The 21441-nt window shown below is 40.9% G+C and overlaps 1 protein-coding gene and 2 pseudogenes across 1 annotated transcript in view; 2 read left to right on the forward strand and 1 right to left on the reverse strand.

Annotated features, from left to right (window-relative positions):
* LOC134929651 (epidermal retinol dehydrogenase 2-like) overlaps positions 1 to 21140 on the reverse strand; it is a 134650-nt gene extending 113510 nt beyond the window's left edge. Inside the window, exons 1-3 of the mRNA XM_063925232.1 lie at positions 20800 to 21140; positions 20177 to 20300; positions 17043 to 17174 (exon numbers count right to left, since the gene is read on the reverse strand). Coding sequence (XP_063781302.1) covers positions 17043 to 17174; positions 20177 to 20300; positions 20800 to 21140 — 597 coding nt within the window. The remainder of the gene's footprint in view (positions 1 to 17042; positions 17175 to 20176; positions 20301 to 20799) is intronic.
* Positions 1912 to 2030, forward strand: LOC134931552 (5S ribosomal RNA; annotated as a pseudogene).
* LOC134931495 (5S ribosomal RNA) lies at positions 9235 to 9353 on the forward strand (annotated as a pseudogene).
* Positions 21141 to 21441: the final 301 nt, after the last annotated feature.

Consider the following 21441-nt stretch of genomic DNA (forward strand, 5'->3'; position numbering starts at 1 on the left):
TATCTTCCAATCAAAACAAAGGGGGTGTATGAGTACTTTGATTACCCGCTGAGGTTTTACGGCTGGAATAATCCGGATGATTAACACTGAATCACTGGTTGATTGACAGGAGGAGCCGTTATCCATGTGAACAAATAAAATAAAGAGAAAAAAAGAGTTTTAAAACACAACCCAAATAAAGTTCTTATTGACCGGGTAATAAATCATATGCAGCATGATGCAAAGCTGAATCAGGTGGATGCAGGTAATTTATCTAATATTGCAAACCTAATAAGAAATAATAAAAATAATAATGAAAAATAATAATGATTATTTTTCATTATTATTTTTCATTATTATTTTTATTATTTCTTATTAGGTTTGCAATATTAGATAAATTACCTGCATCCACCTGATTCAGCTTTGCATCATGCTGCATATGATTTATTACCCGGTCAATAAGAACTTTATTTGGGTTGTGTTTTAAAACTCTTTTTTTCTCTTTATTTTATTTGTTCACATGGATAACGGCTCCTCCTGTCAATCAACCAGTGATTCAGTGTTAATCATCCGGATTATTCCAGCCGTAAAACCTCAGCGGGTAATCAAAGTACTCATACACCCCCTCCGTTTTGATTGGAAGATACTGATTGAACCTCCTTTTAAAAAACCTGCTGGGATCGAGACCACAACAGGAAGTGATCAAGCCCGGCGAATGGGTGAAACGCGTATTCCGTTACAACCGCTGACCCTTTTGGCTGACCGGAACCTCGGACGTTATCTGGCCTGTGCCCGTGCCCTCCGTCTCCCCTGACTTCCACTCCATACCCATCGCGGCTGTCCGCAGCAGCGGATATCTGACGGCGGCTTGTGTCCGACAGGACACCATCGGACCGGCGGCTCCTGCACTACCCCCATTATTCGAGATGCCCGGGGCTCTTAGAAGACTGTTAGCACCTTTTGCGAGGAGACGGGTGTCAAGACTCTAGAAGGGGTGATTCTACCCCATTTCGGCGCGGGTAATATCAACTCTCTTTTCCCACTATCCATAGCAATCTTACTACACAGTGTATATTGGGAGTTACAGGCACGCAACAATTTAAATATGCTTCTCTCATTTGCTCTTGTGAGCACTTGCCACTATCACTCTACTATCATATAATTTATATACTAGACGGACTTTGTGCTAATAGGTACTGGCCTGCCTTATATAAATAACTGCCATATTAATGTATTATGTTATAATGCTGCATTTTTCATTTTTCTGCATGTGATATTATTGGCAGTGATTGGCAGTGATCCAATATAAATAACTGCCAGATTAATGTATTATGCTATAATGCTGCATTTTTCATTCTTCTGCATGTGATATTATTGGCAGTGATCCAATCTAAAAACCTTGATAGATCCCCCTTAGTCTGGACACATCATTGCTATTTAGTTACAACCTCACTTCCATATAGTTATATCCTTTTGGGGCATTGAGAGCCTGCAGTGGAAACTTTTGTAACAGCCACACTCTAGATGCAATTCAGCTACAACCTCATTGCTACTTTTTAGTACCGATAAATTATATTGGATACTTTCCCATAGCTGGTACTCTGTTATTAATTTTTTTCTCCTTATCTTTGCTTTGGCATTTCAGGCACCCTGTGTTTAGGCAACATTTTCTAATGATAATGTAATTATTCCAGTTCATTTTACTATTGCCGCATCTGGATTTAAACCCCATTATACCTTTTTACTATCTACTTATTTTTCTTTCAATCCTTATTTTCGTGGACTCTCACCAGTGATTCAGGGTTGAGTCCCTGTCTAACATTGGCAGCAGATCCATCTAATTTCTTCTATGTCTGGTATCTGTCCTGAATAACTTTGTAAATTCGTGAACTCTCATCAGTGATTCCAGAGCTCTGTAATATTGGTCATTTCCTCTACTATCATACCACACTGGAGACGCCCGAAACCGTCCGATCTCGGAAGCTAATCAGTGTTGGGCTGGGTTAGTACTCACGTGGGTGACCATTGAGGAATACCCAGTGCAGTAGAGCTCTTTGATTGAGCCCATATAGTGTCTAACACTGACAGCAGATTCACACTGCTCTCCAATTTCCACTCTTTGCCTGTCCCCCTGCCGCCCCTTCCGCTCTTATCTTCTCTGGCAGGAGACCAGACAGTGGCATACTACTCTTAAGCACTACCAGTATCCAGACTTTATTACAGGGGAATGCATAACAGTAATTGGCTTATTAGCACAATATACCACTGAATATATAACGTCCAGAATTTCCTTCCATCAGCCAAAACCCAGTTTTTTTCATATCAGCACATGGTGCTATTTCAAATATTTGGTTAATTATTTGACCACCTTTATTGTTTTGATGAACCACTAATTGTCTTAATTGTGTAGAAATTATTTTGTTGAATTATTAAAATTTGTATTTTTATCTACTTTGACTATTTTTTATATTTATGTAAAGTAAAGAGTGCGCCCACAAAAGAGTCTTCTTCTCTTCCATATTGTCTACGTTCCCCTACTGACTCAGGGTGCACCACCAAATAATATCAGAATTAGAAAACAGCGTTTTCTTGTAATTACCTGATTTTGGTTTAGAAAATTTACTTTCTATACTCAATATCTCCTGTGCGGTATTCCCTCCCCTCATGTTAAGTACTTTTATGCTGAGTTCATTCTTAGCTTTCTAATACCTTGCACGGACCTAACAACCTTATTCTCTATCGGGATCTCTTTCCTACTTTCCTGTTACGACTTTTTTCAGTGGTTCTATGAGAATTGTTATACTTCCTATAAATTGTTTTTAATACTCACAACCTTATTCATTACTATGACTACATTCTCATTAAAGACAGCATTGATATCCAAACGCAGAAATTTAGATGAATGCGGTGATATCTTTTCAGACACCTTCCAGAATCCCGCTACTCCAAAAGATTGGAGAACGGACCTCTCCAAATTGCAGAAGAACCTACAAAAAAGAAATTAGACTATCGTGGGACATTACTACTCTAGAGAACTATCACAAAAATAAAATCTCACCCAGAGGTCTACGACCCCGTGTTTTCCCCTCATTCCCTCTGGCTACAGAGAATTTAAAAGCAGAATGGGAAGCTGTTTTGCTGAAATGCTCCCATGAGCTTACTTTGATTCTCATCAAACATGATAATTTAGTTTTAGATCAAGTAGAAAAGAGCATTGAGGAATTAGGCAAAACACTAGAAACCTGGGAGAAGGACCTCACCTTCCAAAACACTTTTGACAAATACAAAAAGGAACTAGATTCATATGAAACTTCTATAATAGAAAGGAAACGTAATAAGTTCCAAAGAGATAAGAGTGATTTCTCCCAAGGTAACATATTCCGTTGGAATTCTTACACCCCAAGAGGTAGAGGAGGACCCACAAGGGAAGACATCAGTTCATCGGAAAGGGAATCTTCATATAGTGAAGACTCCTCCGTAGAACACCCAGAAGGAGCCTCGGCGACAACCAAACGTTACAATTCTGAGGATCCTTTTTTAGGGAAAGGTCAACGTTCAAGAGGCAGAAACAAATATCGAGGAAGACAAGAAGAGGGGGGACGAAACACCGACAAAAACAATCGCGATTGGGATCCCCCAAGGACCTCTCACTATCCAATACGGAAAACCAGGAAGTATTGACCACAGATAGGCTACAAATCATCAATCTCAGCACCAGAATTCTTACGGAAGATCAGGTGGAAGTCCTAAGCAAAGGACTCTCATTCTCACCTTCATCATCATTTAATAGATTTGCATGGGAAAAAGACCTTAGGCTTTTTGGTCGCAAACTACTTTTAAAAAAATTCTTTGCCAAATCCAAAGATACCATGGACATCTCGTCATCTATGAATGTCGGATCAACTCTCATCACACCCCCATCGGAGGGACCATCCTCCTCAAATCCCTCAAGTACACCCTTATCTGAAGAAGAAGTAATGGCAATTCAGGCCCTGGAAGAACTTTACATGGAATCAGCTTCTAACTCGGTAGATGTCCAAAATACCAGACCCACATGTAAGGCTAAATCTACTTTCTTTCCACCAGATAATAACAGTCCGGAGATTAAGGTCTTCTTAGACCTAGTATCGAGAGAATTTGATCAAATCCAAACAAATTCCAAGAAAAGATGCCTCACGAACAATCTGAAATATAAAGAAAGACTTGCTCTAAAAGAAATTCAGTCATGGAAAGATGTAATTCTTAAGCCCTCTGACAAAGGGGGCAATATCGTGATTTGGCCTGTCTCCATGTACGAGGAAGAAGCACGACGAAAACTCCTGGACACCTCATGCTACCTGAGATTACCACTCAACCCCACAGCTAAATTTCATAGACAGTACATGCATATGATCGAAGAAGCCTCAGCACTTGGAACCATCACATCACAGGAGTTCAAATACCTTACGGTCTCAAACCCCAGAGTACCTACGTTCTATCTTCTACCGAAGGTACACAAGAACATCACGAAACCACCAGGAAGACCCATTGTTTCAGGGAATGGGGGACTACTAGAAATACCCAGCAAATTCTTGGACTTACACCTTAGGGAACATGTCTTAACACTACCCTCCTACCTAAAAGATACTTCTGATTTACTACGGAAGTTACATGACATCTGTCTGGAGAAGGATTGTATCTTAGTCACATTGGATGTTGAGGCTCTGTATAGTAGCATCTCCCACCAACAAGGAATAGAAGCGACTAAGTTCTTTTTGGATATGAAAGAAAGAAATGAGTTCAACGATTTTCTTTGTGAAATGCTGTGCTTCGTACTTAACAAGAATTTCTTCACCTTCGGTGACCAATTTTTCCAGCAAATCCGAGGGACAGCGATGGGAGCGGCTTGTGCTCCCACTTATGCAAATTTGTTCCTCGGCTGGTGGGAACAAACCATCGTTTTCAGGGATGAGAATCAGAAATATACACAACATATTCTGAATTGGCTAAGATTTATAGATGATATCTTTGTGATCTGGGACAGTGATGAACAACTTCTACTGGACTTTATAAATCTACTTAACAACAACAGTGTCAACATCTTTCTGACCTATACAATAAGCAAAGAAAAGGTATCCTTTTTAGACCTTAACATTTACAAGACAGCAATTGGAACCCTGGCCACAGAACTATATCGAAAAGACACGGCCACCAATAGTATTCTGTACCAGACAAGTTCTCATTTTCCGCCGACTGTCGAGAACATTCCCAAAGGGGAATTTCTCAGACTTAGACGTAACTGTATAGAAGATACCATATACAAACAAAAAAGTCACGAACTTGCGGCCCGATTACATGCACGTGGGTATAGCAAACGAGCTTTGAAAAAAGCTCAAAAAGCCGTTCTCAAAGTGAAAAGAGACACTCTGATCTTTCAAGACAAACCAAAGAAAGAAAAAGATGATACCAAAATTCGTTTTGTAGGTACTTTTTGCCCAGAATGGCGTCAAATCAAAAACGCGATTCAGAAGCATCTACCGGTCCTACACCTTGATGCAGATCTATCACCACTATTGGACTCAACGCTCCAAGTTAGTTGGAGGAGAGCTAAGAATGTGAAGGACATGATCGTTCAGAGCCATTTTACACGGAATCCCACCAAAACCAGCAATTTAACAGGGTCTTTCCCCTGTGGGCAGTGCAAAGCCTGTCCTCAGATCCAGATCACCGACAAGGTCACAGATAGATTAGGGCGCGATATTCAAATAAAACATTTCTTTAATTGTAATACAGAAGGAATGGTCTACTGCCTAATTTGTAGCTGCAACCAACGCTACATCGGTATGACCACAAGGAAATTCAAAACCAGGATTCTAGAACACATGGGAAATATCAGAAATGCCTCGTCTGACCTACAGAAAGGCAAAAAATTGACATCAGTAGCAAGGCATTTCCATGCTCAACATCATGATTCCCCATGTGAAATGCGAGCATTTGGTCTAGACAGAATTCACTTGGGCATACGTGGAGGTGACCTAAGTAAAGAACTTATTAAGAAAGAAAGCGAATGGACTTTCAAGTTGGGGGGACTAATACCAGCAGGCCTGAATGAGTATATCAATTACAGCGTATTTATATGATACGAATATTAATTTAAACCATGTGTGTATACTCGCTTATCTAATGTCCACACCCTCAGCATAATTATATATAGTCCCACGACTTCTTATACTCCACACCCACCCGACCAATTTACAGCATAATCACTATAGTTTCACTTTTCGTTCTCATCCACACATACACCTGTGTTCCATATGTTTATGTGTTTGGAGTGTATGTGTGTGTATATACATAGTGTATCCAGCACGCACTCCCAACTTATACCCTTCCCCCTTACCCTTCCCAGACACTTACCTGAACACTAGAACATCCACTCCCAATCTTTCCATTTTATTCACCTATGATATTTATTTCCACTAACATCTCACGGGCCTCACGTACCCCATTATACCTGTTTATCAGCACTTGATTTCAACATTTATTTACTCAGTTAAGTGCACACATCAACTTTATCTCTTAGTTTTAACCCCACCCCCCAACCCATCCCTTAGGTTTCACTATCATTCCTACATATTAATTCTCCACCTTTCATCCCTTACAGTTTGAACTAGAGCCCTACAATTACACCTAACCTTAGGCCATGTGTTTATAATTAGACATTATAAACACTATCATCACCTGTCAAGGGCCCAATATTCGGCAACAGCAACTAGTTTCTTTGACCTATAGGGAGATCCCCTAATTTTTTCATGCATCCGTGTTTACTCAGATATACAATAACAGTTTTTAACTTGCATACAAAACCTTGCTGGGTCACTACCGAGGACTCTCCTAACTTTTCAGTTCATCAGCTCTATTAAGGAGCCTCTTCATTTCCTTCCCATTTCCTTTTCTTTCTTCCCCTTCTGTGCTCGCACTCAGTATTACGGACTATGCGGCATTATTATTCAGCATTTCTGACCCACAGATTAACCGCAATAAAGAGCAGACATGTCCCATGTAATTAACATCAATACCTCAACAATTTACTGTTTATACAGGATACCGTATGATGATTATTAATAAGCGAGACACTGCATTATTATTGATTATGAACAATCACTTTCTATTTTAGGCTAATGTTTAGCCCTATCAGGGAGCCTTTCTGTCCGGCCTCAGGACCGCTGACTTTGCGACTATTACACTTGACCAGCAGCGGCACCCCACTATATCTTATATACGTGCCACATAAACCAACATTTCTCGAATCACCAATCAATTTGAGAGAAATATATATCTAACCTTGTTTTATCACCTACAGTAATTCATATCTAATCATTATAAATTAATGACAATCTATTTTCTTTGCTCGTACCCAGGACCGCTGTTTGTGTAGTAACAGTTCATCAATTAATCATTTTTTATCAGCCTATTTGGACAATACTGTGTGAATATATATTAATGGCTAAGATTTAATTACTACCAGTGCCATGAGGTAGTTTTCCCTCTTGGGACTCCGTATTGTTAACTGTCACAAACCTATAAATTAGGCTTGTAATTGGGACTACCCGCACTCATCAAATCTAATCACTTTAGTAAATAATATCAAGTATTCATTTATATGGGCTAATCATGCTACTTTTTTCATTATTATTTTTCATTATTATTTTTATTATTTATTATTAGGTTTGCAATATTAGATAAATTACCTGCATCCACCTGATTCAGCTTTGCATCATGCTGCATATGATTTATTACCCGGTCAATAAGAACTTTATTTGGGTTGTGTTTTAAAACTCTTTTTTTCTCTTTATTTTATTTGTTCACATGGATAACGGCTCCTCCTGTCAATCAACCAGTGATTCAGTGTTAATCATCCGGATTATTCCAGCCGTAAAACCTCAGCGGGTAATCAAAGTACTCATACACCCCCTCCGTTTTGATTGGAAGATACTGATTGAACCTCCTTTTAAAAAACCTGCTGGGATCGAGACCACAACAGGAAGTGATCAAGCCCGGCGAACGGGTGAAACGCGTATTCCGTTACAACCGCTGACCCTTTTGGCTGACCGGAACCTCGGACGTTATCTGGCCTGTGCCCGTGCCCTCCGTCTCCCCTGACTTCCACTCCATACCCATCGCGGCTGTCCGCAGCAGCGGATATCTGACGGCGGCTTGTGTCCGACAGGACACCATCGGACCGGCGGCTCCTGCACTACCCCCATTATTCGAGATGCCCGGGGCTCTTAGAAGACTGTTAGCACCTTTTGCGAGGAGACGGGTGTCAAGACTCTAGAAGGGGTGATTCTACCCCATTTCGGCGCGGGTAATATCAACTCTCTTTTCCCACTATCCATAGCAATCTTACTACACAGTGTATATTGGGAGTTACAGGCACGCAACAATTTAAATATGCTTCTCTCATTTGCTCCTGTGAGCACTTGCCACTATCACTCTACTATCATATAATTTATATACTAGACGGACTTTGTGCTAATAGGTACTGGCCTGCCTTATATAAATAACTGCCATATTAATGTATTATGTTATAATGCTGCATTTTTCATTTTCTGCATGTGATATTATTGGCAGTGATTGGCAGTGATCCAATATAAATAACTGCCAGATTAATGTATTATGCTATAATGCTGCATTTTTCATTCTTCTGCATGTGATATTATTGGCAGTGATCCAATCTAAAAACCTTGATAGATCCCCCTTAGTCTGGACACATCATTGCTATTTAGTTACAACCTCACTTCCATATAGTTATATCCTTTTGGGGCATTGAGAGCCTGCAGTGGAAACTTTTGTAACAGCCACACTCTAGATGCAATTCAGCTACAACCTCATTGCTACTTTTTAGTACCGATAAATTATATTGGATACTTTCCCATAGCTGGTACTCTGTTATTAATTTTTTCTCCTTATCTTTGCTTTGGCATTTCAGGCACCCTGTGTTTAGGCAACATTTTCTAATGATAATGTAATTATTCCAGTTCATTTTACTATTGGCGCATCTGGATTTAAACCCCATTATACCTTTTTACTATCTACTTATTTTTCTTTCAATCCTTATTTTCGTGGACTCTCACCAGTGATTCAGGGTTGAGTCCCTGTCTAACATTGGCAGCAGATCCATCTAATTTCTTCTATGTCTGGTATCTGTCCTGAATAACTTTGTAAATTCGTGAACTCTCATCAGTGATTCCAGAGCTCTGTAATATTGGTCATTTCCTCTACTATCATACCACACTGGAGACGCCCGAAACCGTCCGATCTCGGAAGCTAATCAGTGTTGGGCTGGGTTAGTACTCAAGTGGGTGACCATTGAGGAATACCCAGTGCAGTAGAGCTCTTTGATTGAGCCCATATAGTGTCTAACACTGACAGCAGATTCACACTGCTCTCCAATTTCCACTCTTTGCCTGTCCCCCTGCCGCCCCTTCCGCTCTTATCTTCTCTGGCAGGAGACCAGACAGTGGCATACTACTCTTAAGCACTACCAGTATCCAGACTTTATTACAGGGGAATGCATAACAGTAATTGGCTTATTAGCACAATATACCACTGAATATATAACGTCCAGAATTTCCTTCCATCAGCCAAAACCCAGTTTCTTTCATATCAGCACATGGTGCTATTTCAAATATTTGGTTAATTATTTGACCACCTTTATTGTTTTGATGAACCACTAATTGTCTTAATTGTGTAGAAATTATTTTGTTGAATTATTAAAATTTGTATTTTTATCTACTTTGACTATTTTTTATATTTATGTAAAGTAAAGAGTGCGCCCACAAAAGAGTCTTCTTCTCTTCCATATTGTCTACGTTCCCCTACTGACTCAGGGTGCACCACCAAATAATATCAGAATTAGAAAACAGCGTTTTCTTGTAATTACCTGATTTTGGTTTAGAAAATTAACTTTCTATACTCAATATCTCCTGTGCGGTATTCCCTCCCCTCATGTTAAACTCTGTTTATCGCAATGTGGCTACACATAAAATGAGATTATAGTAGAACTAAGAAACAGTTGGAAAAGTATTTGCTCCTCATAGATCTGCACAGCTCACATCCAAAATGTGTTAATACAGTAGTTCCCAATGGTGGTTTCTATGGAATATGAACCTACTTTTGAAAAGCCTGCTAAACAGGGATTTTTTTAATTTTTTTTTATTAATGAACTAGCTGTTAATACCTGTTCTTCACACGGGAGTTTCTGGTTTTCACGGTTGTAAATATAAATGAGTACTAAAAATATGGATAATCTATAGAGATGTAAATTTGTGACAGCTTAATGTAAGTAAATATTAATCCATGGTTCTTGGCGTTACCTGAGGAGCACCCGTACACACTGGAGGTCAATCCAAATTTTGATCAGATTGTCAATTTGGGCGTTATCGTTCCTGCAACGCAATGCACGGTAGTAACGTCTTTATGTCAACCCCCTTTTCATCCCCTTAGGGGAGGGTTATTAGAATTCTAATTACGTAGTTTTCCTATTTCCCACCTGAAGAATATCTATGTTAAAACTTCAGCTTCCTAACATACCGGGAAGTAAGAGAATCAGTGATGAGTCAGTGAGTTAGTGAGTACCTTCGCATATATATATATATATATATATATATATACACTGCTCAAAAAAATAAAGGGAACACTAAAATAACACATCCTAGATCTGAATGAATTAAATATTCTTATTAAATACTTTGTTCTTTACATAGTTGAATGTGCTGACAACAAAATCACACCAAAATTATCACTGGAAATCAAATTTATTAACCCATGGAGGTCTGGATTTGGAGTCACACTCAAAATTAAAGTGGAAAAACACACTACAGGCTGATTCAACTTTGATGTAATGTCCTTAAAACAATTCAAAATGAGGCTCAGTAGTGTGTGTGGCCTCCACGTGCCTGTATGACCTCCCTACAACCCACACAAGTGGCACAGGTAGTGCAGCTCATCCAGGATGGCACATCAATGCGAGCTGTGGCAAGGTTTGCTGTGTCTGTCAGCGTAGTGTCCAGAACATGGAGGCGCTACCAGGAGACAGGCCAGTACATCAGGAGACGTGGAGGAGGCCGTAGGAGGGCAACAACCCAGCAGCAGGACTGCTACCTCTGCCTTTGTGCAAGGAGGAACAGGTGGAGCACTGCCAGAGCCCTGCAAAATGACCTCCAGCAAGCCACAAATGTGCATGTGTCTACTCAAACGATCAGAAACAGACTCCAAGAGGGTGGTATGAGGGCCCGACGTCCACAGGTGGGGGTTGTGCTTACAGTCCAACACCGTGCAGGACGTTTGGCATTTGCCAGAGAACACCAAGATTGGCAAATTTTCCAATGGCGCCCTGTGCTCTTCACAGATGAAAGCAGGTTCTCACTGAGCACATGTGACAGACATGACAGAGTCTGGAGACGCCAAGGAGAACGTTCTGCTGCCTGCAACATCCTCCAGCATGACCGGTTTGGCAGTGGGTCAGTACACCTCTGCAATAACCCACAGACATCTCCATGCTATATTTTCAAATGTATGTCGATTTCTGCTTGCTGATCCCTGCAAACTATAACTTTGATCTCTATTCACACCAATGTATATTTTAGCAGTGTATGTAATTGTATTTGTAGAATATTAGTACTTGCTTATCGCTGATATTATCTCTTGTATAGATGTGGGTCAGTGGAGTGGAGTTTATTAGCATACATGGACTGGTGTTTACTTAACACAGGGTAATCTAATTCCTTTGATTAGATGTCCAATTAGCTTCAGCTGAAGCCTTTGTAAATTAGAACTAGTATATGTTAGCATTCAGTAATGGGGCAGTTGTCTGCGGGGGCAGTTGTCAGAGTTTAGAAATATACGAAGTTTGGAAATTACAAAGTTAGGAAATTTTAAAAAGAACAGTTAAACCAACAGTTGAACAAACATTGAAAAACATTGGAAAGCAGGTAAATCTACCATTTGATTAACAATTTCCATAAGCATTTTCCTATCTATACTTTTCTCTTTATAAACACCATGCTCCACATACTTTTTTTCCTCATAGCACTTCATGGTATCCTCTATAAAATGACATCGTCCTTCACTATTCCTGTTATTTATCGCTCTGTACACATTGCAGCCTCATTAATCCACTCCCCTCTTATTAACACTCATGAGCTTTTAACCTATCTATGTACACTGTCACATCCTCTACCTGTCACCATAAGAAACTATCACACACCTCCCCTAACTATACCTATCTCTCTCTTCTTCTGCTTCTACAAGCTGGTGACATATCCCCAAATCCTGGTCCCATCCACATACCACGCTCACATTCAGCTGATTCACAACAGAATATAAAATCAACAAACCTTATCAACATCACTTGTCTCCCATCTACCTCCAAGTCACTAAAATGTGCTTTATGGAATGCACGCTCTGTTTGCAACAAATTAACAGCTATTCATGACCTTTTCATAGCAAACAAATTCAATATGCTGGCTATAACAGAAACCTGGCTCACACAATCAGACACTGCCTCCCCTGCAGCACTGTCACATGGTGGCCTCCACTTCACACACACCCCCAGGCCTGGTAACATCAAAGGAGGGGGTGTTGGAATATTACTATCCAAATGTTACACGCACATTGTTTTACCACCTGTTCCCTCACTCACATTTACATCCTTTGAAGTACACTCTATTAGGATTTTCACCCCTTTCTCTCTGCGTGTTGCAGCTATCTATCGCCCACCTGGGCAACCCAAAAAGTTTCTGGAAGATTTTTCTGCATGGCTCCCTCACTTTCTATCCTCTGACATCTCCACCATCATTATGGGTGATTTCAATCTCTCTATTGACAGTCCACAATCTCCCCATACCTCTAAACTACTTTCTCTAACCTCCTCTCTTGGCCTCTCCCAATGGACTGACTCCCCTACTCATCAGGAGGGCCACTGCCTTGATCTTGTATTCACCAGACTATGCTCTGTTTCTGAACTCACTAACACTCCTTTCCCTCTCTCAGATCACAACCTTATCACATGCATGCTCTCCTCCATTACTTCAAACTCCATGTCCCTAAAGTCTACAAGGACACCTCTTACCCGCAGAAATATTAACGCTATTAATTTTCAACAACTATCTACCTCTCTGCAACCACTGCTTTCACCAATTTCTACATTCACCTCTCCAGAGACTGCTGTGTCACACCTTAACCAAACTCTAGTAACAGCACTTGATGAAGTGGCTCCAGCTACCCATCACACTCCACGTAGACTTAGATGTCAACCGTGGCACTCTAAATACACTAGACACTTACAAAAACTCTCAAGAAAAGTTGAACGCCAGTGGCGTAAATCTCGTAGTTCAAGTGACTTTCTCACATATAAGACCACCTACCACTCTTATCGTACTGCTCTGGACACTGCCAAACAAACATATTTTCAATCTCTCATCTCTGCTCAAGCCTCTAACCCCAAGCGACTTTTTAATACATTTAAATCACTTCTTGTCCCTCCCTCACCTAACCCACCAGCCACTGTCAGTGCGCAAGATCTTGCTTCCTATTTCAAGGACAAGATTGACAAGATCCGAAATGAAATGGTATGCTCTTCCACAGCAAGTGACCTGCTCAATTTCCTGCCTGAACCCTCTAACACCTTCTCTTCCTTTGATCCTACAAATGAAGATGAAGTATCTGCACTCTTTTCATCTGCCTACTCTAATACCTCTCCCCTTGACTCTATACCCTCACAAATTAGTAAAGCTCTGTCTACTGTGCTCATCCCAACCTTAACGAAAATCTGTAATCTCTCCCTGTCTACTGGTATCTTTCCTTCTCTATACAAGCATGCAGTGATTACTCCCATTCTGAAAAAACAAAACTCTGACCCGAACTCTCTCTCTAACTACCGTCCCATCTCTCAGCTCCCATGCCCCTCCAAGCTACTGGAGAGACTTGCCTACACTCGCCTCACACACTTTCTTAACTCACACAGCCTACTGGACCCACTTCAGTCAGGATTTCGTGCCCAACACTCCACAGAGACAGCACTGACTAAGGTAGTGAATGATTTGGTCACTGCTAAATCTAAAGGACATTTCTCTCTCCTTATTCTCCTTGATCTCTCTGCTGCTTTTGACACTGTTGACCACTCTCTTCTCATACAAACACTACAATCCCTAGGTATTCAGGACACAGCCCTTTCTTGGTTCTCATCCTACCTATCTAATCGCTCCTTCAGTGTTCGTTTCTCTGATTCCACCTCTACTTCGCTACCTCTCTCAGTTGGAGTACCGCAAGGCTCAGTCCTAGGTCCTCTGCTTTTCTCTATCTATACCACATCTCTTGGCAAACTAATCAACTCTTTCGGATTTCAGTACCATCTGTATGCGGATGATACTCAAATCTACCTATCCTCCCCTGATTTGTCACCATCTGTATTGGGCCGTGTCACTGAATGCCTTTCTGCCATTTCATCTTGGATGACATCTCGCCACCTCAAACTTAATATTTCCAAAACAGAATTAATTATATTTCCACCGGCCAATAGTAGTTTCCAACCTGATATCTCTATCACTGTTGAGAACTCTGCAATCACCCCTACCCCACAAGCTCGCTGCCTAGGTGTCATTCTTGACTCTGAACTGTCCTTTGTTACCCACATTCAATCTGTCTCAAGATCATGTTACATACATCTAAGAAACATATCCAAAATACGCCCTTATCTTACACAAGACACAGCAAAAACTCTAATCCATGCTCTCATTATCTCCCGCATTGATTATTGTAATAGTCTCCTGACCGGTCTTCCCAAACATAGGCTCTCACCACTACAATCCATTTTGAATGCAGCTGCGAGGCTAATCTTCCTTGCCAGACGTTCATCGTCTGCAGATCCGCTCTGTCAGTCCCTCCATTGGTTACCGGTATTCTACCGTATTAAATATAAAATACTTTTACTCACATACAAGGCTATTAACCAAACTGCACCAACATACATCTCTTCACTCATCTCAAAATATCTCCCTACCCGACCTCTCCGCTCTGCACAAGATCTACGTCTCTCATCCACACGCATTACTTGTTCACACTCAAAATTACAGGACTTTATCCGGGCTTCACCCACTCTGTGGAATGCCCTCCCACGCACAGTAAGACTCGCCTCTAGTCTCCAAACCTTTAAATGTTCCCTGAAAACTCACCTCTTCAGACAAGCCTATCAAATTCCAGACCCACCCACATAACCTTCAGTGCTTCCCTATCTAATTACATCCTCTGTAGAGTATTCATAACATCACATATCTTGTCTTTCTTTAGTCTCACACCCTCCTGACACTTGGATAACTTTGTGGGGTATCATCTTACAACCCATTAAGAACCTAGCAATCTGGTGGACCATTATGCAATAGGTAGCATCTATCCTTGTGTATCTATGCCTATTTCCCTATAGATTGTAAGCTTGCGAGCAGGGCCTTCCTACCTCTATGTCTGTCTGTTTTTACCCAGTTTTGTTCTATTACTGTTGTTCTAATTGTAAAGCGCAACGGAATATGCTGCGCTATATAAGAAACTGTTAATAAATAATAAATAATAAATAAATGGTGTGTGGTGGCATTTCTTTGGGGGGCCGCACAGCCCTCCATGTGCTCGCCAGAGGTAGCCTGACTGCCATTAGGTACTGAGATGAGATCCTCAGACCCCTTGTGAGACCATGGGGGTCATTTCGAGTTGTTCGCTCGCAAGCTGCTTTTAGCAGCTTTGCACACGCTAAGCCGCCGCCTACTGGGAGTGAATCTTAGCTTATCAAAATTGCGAACGAAAGATTAGCAAAATAGCAAATAGACACTTCTTAGCAGTTTCTGAGTAGCTCCACACTTACTCGGCATTTGCGATCAGTTCAGTGCTCGTCGTTCCTGGTTTGACGTCACAAACACACCCAGCGTTCGCCCAGACACTCCTCCGTTTCTCCAGCCACTCCCGCGTTTTTCCCAGAAACGGTAGCGTTTTTTCACACACTCCCATAAAACGGCCTGTTTCCGCCCAGAAACACCCACTTCCAGTCAATCACATTACGATCACCAGAACGAAGAAAAAACCTTGTAATGCCGTGAGTAAAATACCTAACTGCATAGCAAATTTACTTGGCGCAGTCGCACTGCGGGCATTGCGCATGCGCATTAGCGACTAATCGCTCCGTTGCGAGAAAAAAATACAGAGCGACCAACTTGGAATGACCTCCCATATGCTGGTGCGGTTGGCCCTGGGTTCCTCCTAATGCAAGACAATGCTAGACCTCATGTGGCTGGAGTGTGTCAGCAGTTCCTGCAAGACGAAGGCATTGATGCTATGGACTGGCCTGCCCGTTCCCCAGACCTGAATCCAATTGAGCACATCTGGGACATCATGTCTCGCTCCATCCACCAACGCCACGTTGCACACAGACTGTCCAGGAGTAGGCGGATGCTTTAGTCCAGGTCTGGGAGGAGATCCCTCAGGAGACCATCCGCCACCTCATCAGGAGCATGCCCAGGCGTTGTAGGGAGGTCATACAGGCACGTGGAGTCCACACACACTACTGAGCCTCATTTTGACTTGTTTTAAGGACATTACATCAAAGTTGGATCAGCCTGTAGTGTGTTTTTCCACTTTAATTTTGAGTGTGACTCCAAATCCAGACCTCCATGGGTTAATAAATTTGATTTCCATTGATAATATTTGTGTGATTTTGTTGTCAGCACATTCAACTATGTAAAGAGCAAAGTATTTAATAAGAATATTTCATTCATTCAGATCTAGGACGTGTTATTTTAGTGTTCCCTTTATTTTTTTGATCAGTGTATATATATATATATATATATACACACACACATACACATATATATATACATGAATTAAATAGGGTATGGCTGTAAGTAGGAGCAATTGCCAAATAAAATAAAATTATGTTAATGATATCTGATATAGAGGAAAAAGTAATCAGAACTGGAAGTTTAATGTATGCAGTTTATAAATATTTCTTCAAAATGTCAATATCCGGACTGAAACTAGATTACCCAGAAATGTGCCATAGTGTTCACTTGCATGGTCTTTTCCAAAAGGGCATCAGGTAAGTCTATGAATTTTTTTCCAGACACAATACCAGCATTGTTAATTAGGATGGTAATATCGCCAACTTCTTTTTTAACCTGGGGGAAGAGAGAGGATATTAAAAACATTGACATTTCTTTTTTGTATTTAAAGTATTTTAAATTCGTAAAATCAATATACAGTTTTTACATATTTATGTTTAAGGTAGCCTAATGTATAGGATAGGTGCAATAGCATGTTGGACTTTTTTCACACTTTCCTCCTTAGGTTGAAATGTTTTGGACAGTCTCTCATAGTTCCTCTGGTGAAAACACAAAACACGGAGTATGAACGCAATCGCTGCAAGGTACTAGTGGTCTACTCAGTTTCCCGGCTGGGTTTTGCATGCACGGTCTAACAATATGCATTATGTGCAAATATAAACAATTACTCTCTCTTCTCATGTTTCCCTGACTTCTGAATACATACAGTAACTAACGTCTAAATACAGACAAACAAATACAGACAAACTGACAGGCTGATGAGCATACAGTTACATGCCAATATGCATTTCGCTGTTGCTTCGTCAGGGTACTGATAGGTTGTGCCGACCTCTATTGGCTTCTTCCTAAAAATTCAATGTGATATCAATATGATAATAACTCGTAATGGAAGATAATTGAATTGATGTGACACACAGCCTCTCTTTTAATCAAATCAATTCATTCTTTACACTTATTACTATCCATTTTAATATTTTCACTGCTGATTCTAATGTAATTTCATAAAGATATGTTTTAGAGAGCCCATGTGCACCCGTTATACCTACTTTCCTTTTCTTTATGCTGGAATTACTATTTAGGTTAGGTGTAGTACCACCGGGTTATTATTTCATATCTGCATATTTCTACCATTATCTGTCTTTTATAATTAGTTGAACTCTTTCTTCTTGTGCGACTCATTTCGCTTTCTAAATGACAATAGAAATGCAGAGACCTTAGGGCCTAATTCAGACCTGATAGCTGTGCTGCAAATTTGGAGAGGGCTGCAATCAGACAGTCGCCACCCAGGAAGAATAAAACCCGCCCCGTGCAAGTGTGCGAATGCATGTGTACGCCGTACAAAAACTTCACCAGGCAGCAGACATCTGCAAATCCGTACGCAACTCACTCAACATTTAATTATTTGTCCAGCCTGTGTGCAGCCCAGGACTTACTTCTACAGTGCGAGAAACAGACTGATTGGGTCCAGAGCTGATGTCACACCCACCTTGAAAACGCTTGGACTCGCCTGCGTTTTTCCTGACACTCCCAGAAAAGAGCCAGTTACCACCCACAAATGTCTGCTTCCTGTCAATCACCTTGCGAACACCTAGCAAAATTTTCGCACCATTCTGACGCTGTTTGGGGTCATGCCTGTGCATTGCAGTGCATATGCATGCGCAGTCATTCGATAAATGGCTGCTGTGCGATTTCGCACAACAGCGATCAGGTCTGAATCAGGCCCTTAGTTACATACTGTACATTTGCAAACATATGGTAAGGCACCAGCCACGGAATTACTAGTATTACCATGTAGCCTCTCAACAAATAATTTTATTATGTATTCTATAGTCATAACCAAATTATAATTAAATTATAATAGGGGCAGTCATCTGTTGTTAAGCAGTACAATCGGCAATACACATAAGACTGCAAACAAAGGAACTCTTGTAAACTATGTAATATAAATGCAGGCATTGCTCCATCTACATTACTTGCTTGGCCAAATCCGACCGACCCCCACCCCTTGAGAACCGCACATCTCCAGTGGGGGATCTCAATTGTGTATCTATACATTTATTTATCCTTACAGCATCATACCAACACATATTGATTATTATTATTATTATTATTATTATTTTATTACTGTAAAATGTCAATGTGAGCAACACACACCTGTTCTATGCAGCTCAGTACATATCCTTTTTTTTTGTGGTGCCAGCACATGCAAATAATAATTGTCCGACATACTCCATCTAGAGTATCAAATGTCTCAAAATAAAAATACATAAACCCAATGTCATTTTTTTGCAGATGATTAGCAGTAAATGTTACATGGACAATCAAATGTATTTTCCCATTTCAGGTCTTGGAAAACAAAAAAATGCTAGAAGTAGTTTTACGCAGATCAGGCTTTCTAGGAATCTGTGAGTAGTGCAGTCAACAACATCAAGGAGACAGAAAAACAATGAAGCCAAATCAGTGGAGGGTGCCAATTCCTGTGTTTCTGAGCAGAGCTAAAGCTGGATAGCTCTGCCAGGGATCTAAATTGGCTTCTTGTCTGAAAATTACACGTCACACAAGCAGCAGTTCTGGAAGATGCTTTTGGAAAATTCCAATTACAACCCAGTATCAGATCAAGAACATTGCAGAACAAACTTTTATAAACTAGGCGGTATACAGTATACACAGCAAGCAAGGCAAAAGGGAGCCGGAGGTCCAAAGCCTTCTGGCACCCCACATCCTAGAACTTGTATTTTCTAACTAGATCCATGTTTATACTACACAGGCCTGTCCAATATAACTATATATATATACATATATATATAAATCATTCAAAGACGGGTGGCACTCACGAGGACTTTTCACAACGGAAAGAAATAACGAGAGAGACTGAGCTCTGGTAACGTTTCAGCTATATTCTAGCTTTCGTCAGACCAAACATATAAATACATTGAGCAAACATTTATACCTTACCCCATACCTAATGAACACTCCTCCCTGGTCCGGTGCGCTGGCGAGGGAAGATGACGCTGTTCAACCCCATTTGCGCGTGTTTGTCTCACCTGCTGCCTCGCGCCGTACACCACCCTCCATCCTATGCGTCAGCAGCAGCCGGCTGACGTCACCACGCTCTGACTGAGGGACGCGTTCACTCCTCCCGCCCGGCCCCGGTTACCTAGGGAACCAATAAACAAAATGTGACAGCGTGTTACATAGACATAACAAAAGCACAATCCCGCATAGATGCCACCAATATACTAATATCTTAAACAATAATAGTGACCATGGTGCTGATTCTGGTACTATACAGCGAGGTATCTACTAAAAGATTACACTAACAGTGGCATTGACCTTACCATATCATTGTGTGTCCTATATCTGACATATTGCAACTGAATATACCTATTCTTACTAACATCATATGGCAAATCTGGTCTCATTACATTGTTGTCACTACACATATGGAGATCAGATTCCTCACTAATCAAACAAACTGGACAAACAAACATGATCTATCTATAAAAAACAATTCAAAGGCATTTGTTCATTTAACCCCCCGGGCGATAGTGTATTAAGAAAATAAATCCATCTCGCCTCCCGTTGTAATAACAATTTCTCTCTATTGCCCCCTCTTAATTTCTCAGGTTCCTGATCTATGATCTTATATTTCAGGCATGATAGATTGTGTTTGAACCTGGCAAAATGGCGCGCTACTGGTTGCGCCTGACTTTCACCACCCAAGGCCGCTCTTATAGCCGACCTATGCATGGTCATTCTCTCACGAAATTGTCTCACTGTCTTCCCCACGTAAAACAATCGCAGGGGCAGCGGATGAAGTATATTACAAACGAATCTGTACAAGTCAAGATCTTATTAATTTTAATGAACCTGCCTGTCTTGGGGTGCGAGAAACCCGGACCTGTCTCCATATAGCTGCACGTAGTGCAGCCAATGCATCGGTAGCATCCAGGCTTCTTACTTAGGAATGCTTAGGGGGCTGTCCTTATAGTTGGAAATATCATTATGTACTAATAAATCCCTCAAATTCTTGTTCCTCGTGTAACTCTGCAGTAATGATTTGTCATTTAGAGTACCTAGCACTTTATCTGTTGTGATAACGGGCCAGCTATCCTTTACATGTTGTTTTACCTCCTTACTGACCGTGGACCACTTCTGCACAAATGGTATTTTATTCTGCATTGGAGTGAGTGCTGCCTCTCTAGGTTTTAATAACTGGCCTCTATCCATTCCCAGGACTTTGGCCTTGGTACGCATAAGCTCTGTCCAATTATAACCCCTTGCTTTAAACCGCCGGGCCATTTCGTTGATCTCAGCCTCTGTATTAACAATATTGTCTGAGATTCTATGAACCCTGAGAAATTGGGAGTAAGGGAGGCTATACTTCATGGAGGGCGGATGGAAACTTGCAGCATGCAGAAGTGTGTTTCTGTCCGTCGGTTTTTTGAAAAGATTAGTGTGTACCCGACCTTCTCTGATTGAAATGGTGACATCTAAATAGTTAACCTCTTGAACACTGCTAATGGCTGTAAATTTAATATTAGGATCCATTTGGTTGATCCGTACTAGAGTCATCTCAAATTCCTCCTGCGTGCCTGACCAA

Source organism: Pseudophryne corroboree, chromosome 5 (genome assembly GCF_028390025.1).
Source record: "Pseudophryne corroboree isolate aPseCor3 chromosome 5, aPseCor3.hap2, whole genome shotgun sequence".
NCBI lineage: Eukaryota > Metazoa > Chordata > Amphibia > Anura > Myobatrachidae > Pseudophryne > Pseudophryne corroboree.